The sequence below is a fragment of the Crassostrea angulata genome, chromosome 8 (genome assembly GCF_025612915.1).
Source record: "Crassostrea angulata isolate pt1a10 chromosome 8, ASM2561291v2, whole genome shotgun sequence".
Lineage (NCBI taxonomy): Eukaryota > Metazoa > Mollusca > Bivalvia > Ostreida > Ostreidae > Magallana > Magallana angulata.
Window position 1 is genome coordinate 53,367,170 of NC_069118.1, and position 14,101 is coordinate 53,381,270.

Below are 14,101 nucleotides of genomic sequence, written 5' to 3' on the forward strand. Positions count from 1 at the left end.
TTTTCCATATTTAAAAAAACAAGGTACACATCGCCGCCATATTTGATTGTTTCTAGCTGTTACATCAGGTGGATTTTGCTTGAACTCGGCAGTAACATTATTTTGCGATCCTCTCCGCCTGCCGATCGGCCCTTAAACATCTAAACTTACAGCTGATTTAATCAAACAAGTTAACTTCAGAAACTAAAGGAAATTCATTTTTGTTTGTATAACAATCATTGTCATTCAAAATTTATAGAATTTTCTTAATACTTTGGTAGATTTTTTTAAACAACCAAATTGTGATAACGCTTGTTTTTTCCTCTTCATTTACTCAACTTGGTCAGCTCTTGGAATTAGTGAAAGTCCAAGATTGGCTGCATTCTTTGCTTCTTCTGTCATTTTCCTACCTTTCACTATTGTTTTTATAGCAACTGTGACAATTAAAGGTCGGGCTCGGAATGTATCAAGCTATTACGTAAACCGGACTTTATCGTTATGTATAATGATAGCTCCCGAGGGTAGTTCGGGTGCGTATTATTATATAAGGCGCTACTTAGCTGATAGTCGACAGTTTTGCAGTGGAAGCCCCAAGTGGGAAGATCGAAGCAGAAGCTGTGCGGTTTATTAAGTTACCCTGGTTGTATTAAGTATACGGTGTCTAGTATACTGGTTAATAGGGGAATTGTATTTAATTACATTAATTATACTATTTCCACAATTTTGTATTGAGATCTATCTGTGTACAGGACTGATCTCTGGATCGCGACACATCCGAGACCCGTACTCGCATAGGACAGGTGCCTACGGATACATACCTGCCCGCACACATACCCAGTCGCCCAAATTACATTTGTTTGCCTTTATAAATTAAGGATAGATAATCCTTAGACTAAATATCTGTATATACTGACTCGTACTAGTTACCAAATCATATAAGTAATTACTGCTTGATCGGTTTTTATATACACATATATAAGTATACAATCACTTTCTTTAATCATTGTCTTGATTACGGATTTATCCAAATCTACGGACCCAAACACTTACAAAATTGGCGGCAGCTGCGGGATTTGGGTTAGGTCTAATTGATTAGTTTATTATATGCTTCTATCAAAATGTCTGGTCTACGGGCTGACATTACATACATAGAACGTCAAATAGAAAATCTCACTAGAGAGATAAATGAGTCCATACAATTTTTAGGTTTGCAGGAAAATGTATCTGGCATCTCGATGCCAAGACGAGTAACACGGACGAGTACATCGTTTACAGGGAGACCGGATAGGGCACTTGGTAATGTAAGCCACAGGGATGTAAGCGGAAGGCAGAACTCTGCACAAAGCACAAGGATAGATGCAAACGGCCAAAATCAGACGATAGCAAAATCAAGGAATTTTGTTAAACCTGCTACTTATGACGGTTCAGGCATGTGGAATGACTACTTATCTCATTTTGAGTCTGTGTGTATGTTAAATGAATGGACTGAGACGGAGAAGGGGTTGTATTTAGCTTCGTCTCTTAGAGGGTTAGCTCAAGGTGTGCTAGGTAATCAGCCAAGGGATGGGAGGCAAAACTATGCAAAACGGGTCAAGGCTTTGCAGGATAGGTTTGCGCCATTAAACAGACAGAGCTAGCGCTTTATCGGACTCCGTTTAGAGAAAGGAGACAGAGACCATCGGAGAGCTTACCGGAGATGGGTCAGGAGATAAGGAGGCTGGTTAACCTAGCCTATCCTACAGCTCTGGACGACTTTCGTGAGATCCTGGCCACAGAACAGTTCTTAGATGGACTGCATAATGCGGAGATGCGTCTGAAGATAAAGCAGGCCAGACCTAACAGTATAAATGACGCTATACAGAGAGCCGTTGAGCTTGAAGCGTTTTACAGAGCTGAGAGCCGTCGCACTGAGAGTGTAAGAAGCGTGGATCAAGAGGCTGGGTCTGGTCATGGTTCAAAGATAGATAAATTCATAGAGACGATGGAGAAAAATATGCAATATCTTCAAAAGGAAATGAAGGATATGAAATAATGGAAGTTTCAAATGCAAAAGAAGGGACCTGATACAGGGCATACCAAAGATGAAACCAGGAATACTTATGCAAATAGTACATGAAAGTGTTACAGGTACGGATCCGACAAGCATTTGAAAAGAGATTGTCCCTCGAACTCGTCTAACCAGGCCCATCAGTCAGACAATAGCGTTAAGAAGATGAGTATGACAGAGCATAAGCCATGTGATCGGGCTCAAGGCAATGAATACAAGACAGGGGAAGAACACTCAAGAACCATCCATTCTATCAAGGAGTCGGGAGTCTATGTCACTGCCAGAATAAATGAGATGGATGTATACTTACTCATTGATAGAGGTGCCACCGTTTCCTTGCTATCAAAGGTATGCTATGGAAATATACAAGGAAATGACACTTGGCGCATGGAAAAGGTTGACAGAGATATACTGTCTGCCAACGGATCATCGGTAGGGATATACGGTAAAACATCTATCAGCCTTGCGCTGAATGGAACATCTATACTACAGGAAATGATTGTGGCTGATATATCTGTGGATGGAATCCTTGGTTTAGATTTCCTTGTGAAGTATAAGGCTATCATAAACATGCGTACACACAAAGTTTCTATATCGGGCATAGAACACCTTATTCACTTAGAAGGCACGGCACCGGAATACAAGATTGCACTGATAAACAGGGTTGTAATACTCCCCAGATCTGAAATATTGACCGAGGGCAAGATCTGTGCAGGACCGGATGGAGGGTTCCCGGTGAAAATTGGACTTAAAGAGCCATCTGAAAAACTGATAAAATCAGATTCTGCTATGCTGACTAGGACTTTGGTTCGACGCCAAGAAAGAGTGCCACTCCGTCTTATGAATATGTCAGCAACTAACAGGACTATTCAGCCAGGAACAGTGGTCGGTAACTTGTCTCCTGTTAGTGAGATGAAGGCAGTACAATGCTCTATAGGTGCTGCAAACTGTAACAAAGAAATACCAAAGCATTTACAAGAGCTGTTTTATAGCAACGTTCAATTAAAGAGTTGATCGCTCAAAATTTAGAATCATTAAATAGATGTTTATCAATTACATAAAGTGGTTAAAACCTTTATAATTTTTTTTACTATGGATTGTTCTATATATACAATGTAACACTGTAGTATCGAGTGGATTGGCGCACGGGGATGGGATATACATGTATAGCAATTCTGCAATTTCTACATTCATTTATTTATGTGCTGAATTGTGTTAATCTGCTAAAATAAAACTTAGAACAAGAACAAACAGAAAAAATATGCACTGAAATAAATAAGCAGATTATAAGAAGAATAATCAAATCTAATTTTTGTGGTTGTAAAAAAGAAGTTACTGTTGATAAAACTTTAGTTAGATCTTACATATTTCTTTTTAAAAAATACCCGGTATTTGTTTACCGATAATTTTAAATAAATATAATTTGCATGTTACAGTAATTAAAATTAATCTCTTAAAAATCCCCTGCCTGTAATTCTCAGTAATTATCAGCAATTCTCAGTACCAACAGTAAATCTCAGTAAATATCAGTAATTATCAGAGCTCACAGCAAAAGCATCAGTAAATGTCAGTAAATATCAGAACCAACAGCAATTATCAGTAACAGCAGTAAAATTATCAGTAAATATCAGCAATTCTCAGCACTAACAGTACAATATCAGTAAATATCAGAAACTATCAGTAAAAAATGGCACTTTCAGTACTTTTTAGAGCCAGTAGTGAGCACCAAAGTTCTTGGAAACCACGATAAGGGCAAAGCGAGATTCTTGCTTATCCGGTACTCAGATTTGTTCTCAGAGACTGATGAGGATGTCGGTCGAACCTCAGTGGTTCAGCACAAGATCGATACCGGAAACCAACCAGCTCTCAAACAGCCACCAAGACGTCTGCCATTTCATATGCAGAAAGAAGTCGACAAACACGTTTCTGACATGCTAAAAAGGGGTATCATTGAGCCTTCAACAAGCGCTTGGTCGTCAGCAATCGTCTTGGTACAAAAGAAGGACGGATCAAAAGATTCTGTGTAGACTATAGGCGGTTAAATAGTGTGACGATGAAAGACGCCTATCCCTTACCCCGCATCGATGAGTCACTCAATCACTTGAATGGTGCCAAGTGGTTCAGTACTCTCGATCTGAACGCAGGGTACTGGCAAGTTGAGCTTGACCCAAATGACAAGCCTAAGACAGCCTTCGTGACCCGGCAAGGTTTGTTTGAGTTCAATGTCATGCCGTTTGGGCTCTGCAATGCCCCGGCAACATTCGAACGTCTGATGGAGACAGTGTTGTCAGGCTTACAATGGCAGGTATGCCTCATCTATTTTGATGATGTCATTGTGTATGGGAAAAGATTTGAAGAAATGTTACACAACCTAGAACTGGTCTTTGAGAAGCTGAGAGCAGCTGGTTTGAAGCTAATAAAGGCCAGGAAATGTACACTGTTTTCAAAACAAGTCAAATACCTGGGGCATGTTATATCTGAAAAAGGGGTTGAGACGGATGCGGAAAAGGTTGGAGCCGTTAGGAAGTGGCAAGAGCCAGTAAACAAGACGCAATTAAGGTCCTTTATTGGCCTTTGCAGCTATTATAGAAAGTTCATTGCAAACTTTGCTGAAATAACTCGCCCTCTGCATCGACTGACAGAAGCATCAGTTGCTTTCAAATGGACTAATGAATGCCAGGTAGCATTTGATGCATTAAAGGCAAAGCTTACCTCAGCACCTATCCTCACTCATCCCGATTTCAGTAAACCCTTCATCCTTGATACCGATGCGAGCCAAAATGCGATTGGTGCAGCCTTGTCACAGATCCAAAATTGACAAGAGAGGGTAATAGCTTATGCCAGTAAGGTCCTGAGCAAGACGGAGAGAAGGTACTGTGTGACTACGAAGGAACTCTTTGCAGTAGTGACGTTTTTAAAACATTTCAGGCATTTCTTGTATGGACGCAAGTTTCTTGTTAGAACGGATCACAGTTCCCTCCGGTGGTTGCTTAGGATTAAGGATCCGGAAGGGCAATTGGCTCGATGGCTAGAGGTGATTTCGCCATATGATATGGAAATCGAGAATCGAGCGGGGCGATTACATGGAAATGCAGATGGGCTAAGTAGAGTTCCTTGTAACCAATGCGGATATTTTGATGATTGGGAGAAAGCAGATGTGCCTGAGGACTATGCCAGGACATTAAAGCATGAGGTCAAAAACACGAGCACTGCTGAATCGAAAACACTTGTAGAAATGCAAGATGAGAGTCGGGATATAAGACTTGTAAAGGATTGGATGGAGGATGGTAAGCGGCCAGACTACAGCGAAGTCACTGCTGAAAGTTACATGGTCAAGTCATTGTGGGCTCAATGGAGTAGATTGGTCCTGAAGGATATATTGCTTTGTCGTATATGGGAAGTTGAAGAAAGTAACAATACAACATACCAAATTGTTATGCCGCTCTCACAGCGAAGATTTATCTTGCAGCAGATGCACGATTCCAAGACCTCTGGTCACCTTGAGGTGACCAAGACATTGAACAAGATTAGGCAAGCTTATTACTGGCCAGGGTTGCAAAGCGATGTCCGGAGTTATGTTGCTGGATGTGACCTATGTGCACGGAGATAAGCTCCGCTCAAGACAAAAAGAGGTCCAATGCAGCCTTTGTAAGTTGGTTACCCAATGGAGAGGATAGCAACAGATATCCTTGGGGAGTTCCCAGTCACAGATAAAGGGAATCGCTACATACTGGTGATGTCAGATTACTTCACCAAATGGACAGAGGCCTTCCCAGTGCCGAACATGGAGGCTCAAACTGTAGCAAGACTAATTGTAGAAGAAGTAATCTGTAGGTTTGGAGTCCCTGTCTTAATACACTCCGACCAAGGCCGCCAGTATGAGAGTGTCTTTTTCAGGGAGGTGTGCCACCATTTGCAAATCCGAAAAACAAGAACCACACCATACCATCCTTAGACTGATGGTATGGTAGAAAAGTTCAACAAAACCTTAGCTACCATGCTAAGTAACTATGTAGACGATAATCATCGGGACTGGGATGAATGCATAACTTTTGTAATGATGGCATATAGAGCGTCCCAGCATGAATCAACAGGATTCACACCAAACATGCTTATGCTGGGTAGGGAGTCCACCACCCCGTTAGATATCGTGTATGATATGCCCTCATCTTGGAAACAGGTACCAAAGTATGACTGGGTCTGGGTTCTACTTGATCTGATGGAACGGGCTCATCACTTGGTGAGGCGACATTCGGAGGGAGCGATTCTACGACAAAAACACTATCACAACATGAAGATGTCCTATGAACAATTCAAAAGTTGGGACTCAGTTTATGTGTACTTTCCCCAAAGGAAAACTGGTTGTTCACCAAAGTTAACATCGTATTGGCGAGGACCATTCCAGGTCCTGGCAAAGATCTCCGAAGTCCTATACAAGGTCAACCGTTGGCGCAATGGAAAGGAACAAATGGTTCAATGCGACAGGATGAAAGCCTGTAAAGCTCAAATACTCAGAGGCGAGGATATCGAGTCAGAGTCAAGTGACTCTCCAAATGTTGAACTAAATGTGGAAGAACAGGATGATGACTTTGGTTCATCCTACAAAAATGTTGAATTCACAGACGAATTGGTTGCTGAGAGCCGACCAAGACGTGAAAGGCGTACTCCAACTTGGTTACAAGATTATGTGGAGGACTAGAACCTGAATTTCAGAACTATATACAGTATGTTATAAATTATTGATCACAGAGTATGTATATCCATCATAGGACCAGTAGTCCTGCTATTGTTTTGTTTTTACTTGTTGCATTAAAAAATAAAAAAAATAAAAATTGAGACCATTTGTATAAGGTTAGTTCATTTTACATATTTTTCAGATTTACAATGGTAAATACTAAGGTGACCCCCAAGAAGCCTAAAGAGATATGTCCAGTGTGCTTCAAAGAAGTTGAAGGGAAAGATGCCTGGACAGCTCATGTTATAAAGTGTGCCGGCAGCATGTTGGTTTGTGAAAAATGTCATGTGTCCTTTAAGAAAAAGGAATATATGGCAAAACACATGAGATTGAAACATGCAGAGATCGATCTGTCCAAGGAGTCTGAGAAAGACATTCCAGGTCCTAGCAGCTCACCAACGAATTATACTGACAGTGAAAGTGACTGGGATGAAGATCCAGAGGTGCGGTTGGAGGAGACTCCAAGAGACGAGGAACCTCAAACTGAAACCAATGACCTGATGGCTGAACGTATCTATAGGAAACGCACTATGCCCAGCCCTGTACAGGCTCCCAGAAAATTCATCTGCAGGACGGAAGTGCATCCTGTCCCAGGTGGCGTGACCGTTGAGACACAGACAGATACTGTTGTAAATGGTATGGCAGACAAGAGTACCCAAACAGCTGGATACCGGAAGCGAGTAAAGGAGGTTACCATAACCAAGTATCATGAGAACGGCAGGAGCGTTGAGAACATTGTGGAGAGAGAGGAGTTTTACAATATGTAAGAAAGTTGATTTTTGAAACTTTGTACAGAACTGTTTAGACAGATAGCCTTTAATTCAAGATTCATCTTGACCTTATGTTATTTGTTGTATGTTTTAAAGACTGGAAGGGTGAACTTTAGTTAAAGTTCCATTTGGTTTGGATACGTCCAATCAAACAATGCTTCTCTCAGTTTATCATTGTTTCCATATTTCATGTTTTCTCCTCATTTAAGTCTTTGTCATCGGCTTTTGATTGTTTTATCCTGCGAGGACGCATGAGGAATAGAGGCGTGGGTAATGTGACAATTAAAGGTCGGGCTCGGAAGAGTCGGGCTCGGAATGTATCAAGCTATTACGTAAACCGGACTTTATCGTTATGTATAATGATAGCTCCCGAGGGTAGTTCGGGTGCGTATTAGTATATAAGGCGCTGCTAAGCTGATAGTCGACAGTTTTGCAGCGGAAGCTCCAAGTGGGAAGATCGAAGCAGAAGCGGTGCGGTTTATTAAGTTACCCTGGTTGTATTAAGTATACGGTGTCTAGTATACTGGTTAATAGGGGATTTGTATTTAATTAAATTAATTATATTATTTCCACAATTTTTATTGAGATCTATCTGTGTACAGGACAGATCTCTGGATCGGGACACATCCGAGACCCGTACTCGCATAGGACAGGTGCCTACGGATACATACCTGCCCGGACACATACCCAGTCGCCCAAATTACATTTGTTTGCCTTTATAAATTAAGGATAGATAATCCTAAGTCTAAATATCTGTATATACTGACTCGTACTTGTTAACAAATCATTTTAGTAATTACTGCTTGATCGGTTTTTATATACACATATTTAAGTATACAATCAATTTCTTCAATCATTGTCTTGATTACGGATCTATCCAAATCTACGGACCAAAACACGTTACACAACTTTTCATAGAGTGTTTGTTAAGTAAACATTATCATAGATGATAATGTAAGCTCTCATACCAGTGATACCAATACAACACATAGTCAAAGTCAATTAACTCTTGGATAATCTTTATTGTGGGATTGAATTATAAAGGTTTCTTGATGAAGATCAAACATCGTTAATGATTCATCTTATAAACGATGAGTGCGTAAACTTATTCCCCAGTTGCACAAAATAATTTCAACATGAGCATAAACATACCATTTATAAAAAAAAAACTAGTATGTAATTACCAACAACTTTCCCCGAAAATCCAACCAACCAATAATGTGTGACGTAACAAGATTATTGTATAATTTTTGTATAATATATAAGTGGATTGCATTTTTCTATATTAAACAAATCTGTTCACATTGACAAAATTGACAATCTTCATTACTTTTAAAATTACTGGGAAACTACACTCAGTGATAATTGTCATATTTTCAATTAATACATAAAACATGCATAATAATATTCTGGTATTTTTTTAACTATTTCGAATTCATACCCTGTCCCAAGATATTCTCGATTGAAATTTTGCCTAATTATTCGATATTTATAAATACCTCAGGGTTTATACGATGTTCATTCAAAAGAATGAAAAAATTCCAAGATTTGTCGGTTGAAACACCCTCTTTAGCTAATCAGGTTTTAAAACACGGCTTAAAATGTGATGTCTACGGGGATTTTGTATTGCAGCAAGCCCAAGTGATAACGTTTAAAAATTGTGCGAGGTGTTCCGAGTGACTTCCAAATGGAGAAATGATGTAAACATTCCCCATTATAAATCTCCGTAAGAAATCAGTTTTCGTTCCTGAGAAGTTGGAGTGAAAAAGTGATAATTTGTCAATGAAGATATCTTGGAAATTTTCCTTTTTATCGATTTCAATTGCACTTCTTTCACACGTATGCATATTCTTATTAACATTGTCCAAATGTGCTGCATAAATATCTTGGGACAGACTTTAAGATTTATATATTTACTATTCCGTGGGTGTCACAATATATGGGATCTTTGTTTTCTGTAGAAAACTTTTCTTTTTACTTTTAATTATTTCCTTATCAAGATCATTCGAATTTCCATCCTCTAAGTTTCTTAAATTTCAACACGTCCGGTATTATTTTTTTAATAGGATGCTTTAAATTAAAGATCATCAGATGGTCAATGGTGAACTGAAACTCTATCGTTTAGTCTCTAAAACGAATGAAAGAAAAGAGTTACAAGCTTATCTATTAATAAACTTTATCCAGTTAAAAATCAGATGTCAAATGATGCTGGTTTTAAACGGGAAATATTATATCACCTTCTCAAAAGGTCTTATAATAATCGCGGCGAACCACTTTACAAACCCGGTGAGAGTTTTTCCAGTTTCCGGACGTGATGCTTAGCGTACAAAAATCATAATACTATGATCTAAAACAGTAAGATTATACGCATTACAATATCAAATGAGGCTCAATGAAATTTTAGTTTATTTTCCGGATATCATTATAAAGGCTTTTTCATATTGAAAGTTTTAATTCAAGCTCAATCATCTTTAATCCCAATTTATTCTCCCCTTGACGGGCCCCCTAGAAAGATACTGTTTCCTTTCCTTTTTCCCCCTTAATGGTTTTTCAATGGTCACAAACTAAATTTAGAATTCGAAATTTTGTAAACTTCATTATATATTTTGATTATAGTAAACAATGCCTATTAGTAAACAATCAGCATGGAACAAAACAGTTTTCTGTCTATACGACAGCTTAAAAGATCGCAGTCCACCATTGTGACTCAAAGGGGTGAACCTGATGATTTTTTTGGTACAGGAAAATATTCAGACATTTGTACAATATCGTCTCCTAAGCTAAGTATTTGCCCAAAGAGAGTTCACCCTTGTGAGTTTCATCAAAGTTTGGAAGAGAACACTGAATTTTTGCCTATGAAGAAACAGAGCTTCTTACGACGCCATTGTCTGCTTTTGGTCCTTTTTATCATCGCAATCCTAGGATCAAGTGTTGCGCTGACTTATCACTTTGCAGTCAAAGATACAGTTTCACATTCTGTCGACGAAAAGAAAGTAGACATGAATCCCATAAGCCAACGCCAAACCGACATAACTTTTAACTCAATCACAGAGACAAAGACGAAAACTTCAGGATTTAGTAGCAAACCTGTAATAGAAATGAATTTTGATAAAGTTTGTTCTAACGACGAAAGTGACATTCTAAAATGGAAGCACGCAGGAAACGTAATAGGATTTACAGCTCAGCTGGAGTACGATCATGGATATTTTATTCTTCCGCAAGCTGGATTCTATGAAATACATGTAACACTGAGCATTGATGTTCAATACATTAATGTCAATGATTCTCTTGGACTTTATATCTGCGTCTCTAAGTTCGAGGAAAAAGAGGAGGACCAATTTAGTCCCATCCGTTGCGTAAGAACACGCGTTCCATACTTCTGGGCTGGACAATTGAACATCTTCATATCCAGAATGTATTTTCAACAAAATGAAGTTTTAGTGACTACTATTTCTACAGACTACATGGATAAACAGTTAGTTAAAAAGATCATTAGATCTGATGCATCGGAAAGTCATTTACATATGTTTTATGTGTAATTTATTTATATTTTGTGTGATATATGACATATTCTTACAGAAAACGGGTACGTTGTTTTCATTATTATACAAACACAATTTTAAGCAATAAGTTTTTCTTGACATGCCAAACATGTACGGATTTACATTCCACTGTGTTGTGCGAAACATTAATTAGATTTATATGTTGTAGACCCTGCAAAACAATCACTTGTATTTATATGGTGAATTATATCACCGTTATGTTTTTATTATAAAAAGATGTGTTCATTTTGAATTGGTAGTTTGACTTGTTGAATTCTATAACATATTGTTATCCACCTTTTTTTAACACTACTATCATATCTTTAGATTTTAAGATTTGGATTAACTTTGCTAAACGTTTATTTTTCCAATGTAACGTCAGACTTTGTGTGATATTTTAAAAACAGGTGTTTATTATTTTTCTGTAATGTATGACTTTGAGTTATATTTTTCAATTTTCTTGTGATTAAATCTATGTACGGCTTTTGCTACCCAATTATTATTTTACATTATATATGTTTTATCATTGGAAATTTACAGGCTATTCATATCCGAGAGCCATGTGATAGGTTTTATTTTTCTTTCATAACATGAATTATTATATTATTTTTTAATTTTTTGTTTAAATCAATAAATCTTTATATTTTCAGTTTGATTCTGTTTAAAATGTATTTTTTTTTGCTATCCTTCGCTATTACGTTTACAATACATAGCTTAATGGAACATATGAGAACTGAATTGAAATCTTTACTAAAAAATTAGGATTAAAAGGAATAAACACTAGTATTAAGAAAAGACTACTTTAAAGAAGGGAGAAAGGTTCTCTCTATATTAATATGACTTCATAAGAAACCTTGAAACCCAAGAGCTATTAGAGTTTTAATCGCTGACAAGAATTTTTAGATTTATAATCAAGAAAATGTTCTATATCTTAAGCCAACGTCCGTTTCATCCAGAAAAATGTTGTATATCTAATTAAGTAACATCCCGACATGAGAGGCAGATGATAAAAATAAAAAGACGGAAAATCTCGCTCTAAAATCAAGATAACTTCCGATTTGAAATGATTAAATTTTCTATTTAAGAGGGTTGATATATCGTGTTCACGATGTTGATGTTTCCTTTTTTAGAAGTGAAATTCCTTGAAAACAATTTTCCTCCTCCCCCTGAATTTTTATTTGAATCAAGATTTATTTGGTAGCACACGATAAACGTGAACATGTATGTGAGTTCTAATACCCATGAACCTTTTTAAGCAGAATGTTCATCTTTTTATTAGTCAATAATGTGTACTATTTGACAAAAATTCCTTTACGTATAATTGCATAGAAATCATGCACTGACTTTTCTTTATTGGACCTCATAAGATCTATATTTAAAGAGAAGAAGGGCTTTTGAAGGTTTTTCCGTTTTGACAAAAGCGGGTTTGGGAAAACTTACGTATGAATGCAAAATTTAAAACAATATAAAGAAGGGGGAAAAGTCTTCAAAATGTGAAAACTTTCATGTTGGCTTTTGCATTCACGAACCCTTTCCCTACAATTTACAATTATCAAATAGCAAAGCTAGTACATCTACGACTTAACTTATCATAAACGGGTTCTTGCCCAATACATTCTGTTTGAAGTTTTTAGCTAGCTGATACTTTAAATTACTTAAGTCCTACATTACGATCAACAACATAGGATTTATACATCCAACTTAATTAAATAAAAACATTAGAAGCATACCGTAAAGATATTATATGGCATGTACTATATTTGGTGGAAATAAGTTTTTGAACAAGTTGGCGTGGATTTAAATTAGCATATTCTGATCGTGACTATTCTCATACATGCATGTATACATATGACATTTTGCGATGCGTTTAATTTAGCAGAAGCCGCACTGCGCCAAAAGCAGAGAGAATAGAATACGCAGCCATTTAACATATTAACAAAAATTCATTTTTGTTTTTACAACAATTCATCGAATATCTGAAATTGACCGAGGTGTAAACATTTTGACATGTGATGGAATGCATAATTATGTTACAAACCAAAGCTATATTTTGAGTAATGTGAAGTGTATTGATGATTTTTAAAATAATTATAAATAAACAGCAGGTGTCACGACTATGTTAAAAACACTAATCATCGGATAGGATAATTTAAAGGAAGAGATAGAAAGAGTCACTTATGATAGTGTATAAAACTATTACGAAATAAACAGCAGATGTTACAATTGTTTGTGATGAAATACTTCATTGAAAGTCAGAGAGAGACAGACAGAGAGAGAGAGAGAGAGAGAGAGAGAGAGAGACAGAGACAGAGAGAGACAGAGAGAGAGAGAGAGAGATAGAGAGAGAATATCTCCAAAATCATTGTTATTTTGAGAGAAAAAATTCAAATATATACAGCCCTTGCCATAACAAGAGGACATTTTAGTAATAGAATAAGTGTATTATATGGCAAGGCAATTTATGCCAAGTTTATTGGAAATAATTGCTATTAATCATACAATTCTGAGTTTGTGATATGTTTTAGATGGTTGCAATAACTATTCCATTGTACGTACTCGTTTTTTATTTAGAAAAAAAAGACAAAAAATCACTTGTTCATACTATTTAAAAAAAAATACAATTTAAAAAAGAATACAAGATATCAAATTGTGTTTTAGTGCGTTATGAATGCAGTTGGGGGGGAAAGGACTGTTTAAAATATATATTTTGTTTCCGATCAAGAATTTAAAAGGTAAAAATAAAGTTCAAACTTTTAAATAAACTCATGAATAAAATAAATTGATTCTATTAATATTTTAACTTGGTTTATGATATTATTTCAACGAATAAAATAACATAATTTATAATTAACCTAGTAAGCACATATAAAGCATATTTATAATGTTACATAAATTATATAATCTCTCTTTTACAAATCAAAACAGCAAAGGCTGGTTTCAGAATATCAAATTTTAAACATATGGTATTTCAGACTTTCACAATGTCAAACTGGTATTTCATAATTTCTGTCCCAGTTCGATTTTGATT

At 36.8% G+C, this 14,101-nt stretch overlaps 3 protein-coding genes across 3 annotated transcripts; all 3 read left to right on the forward strand.

Moving 5' to 3' along the window:
* Nucleotides 1-2,191: 2,191 nt before the first annotated feature.
* On the forward strand, nt 2,192-4,053 carry LOC128161104 (uncharacterized). Its single transcript, XM_052824344.1, has 2 exons — nt 2,192-2,947; nt 3,727-4,053. Exons 1-2 carry the CDS (start codon nt 2,192-2,194, stop codon nt 4,051-4,053), a joined length of 1,083 nt encoding a protein of 360 aa, XP_052680304.1.
* Nucleotides 4,054-6,086: 2,033 nt separating this feature from the next.
* Nucleotides 6,087-6,725, forward strand: LOC128161105 (uncharacterized). Its single transcript, XM_052824345.1, has one exon. It carries the CDS (start codon nt 6,087-6,089, stop codon nt 6,723-6,725), a length of 639 nt encoding a protein of 212 aa, XP_052680305.1.
* A 185-nt stretch (nt 6,726-6,910) lies between these two features.
* Nucleotides 6,911-7,528, forward strand: LOC128161107 (uncharacterized). The gene has a single exon (XM_052824346.1). It carries the CDS (start codon nt 6,911-6,913, stop codon nt 7,526-7,528), a length of 618 nt encoding a protein of 205 aa, XP_052680306.1.
* The last annotated feature ends 6,573 nt before the right edge of the window (nt 7,529-14,101 follow it).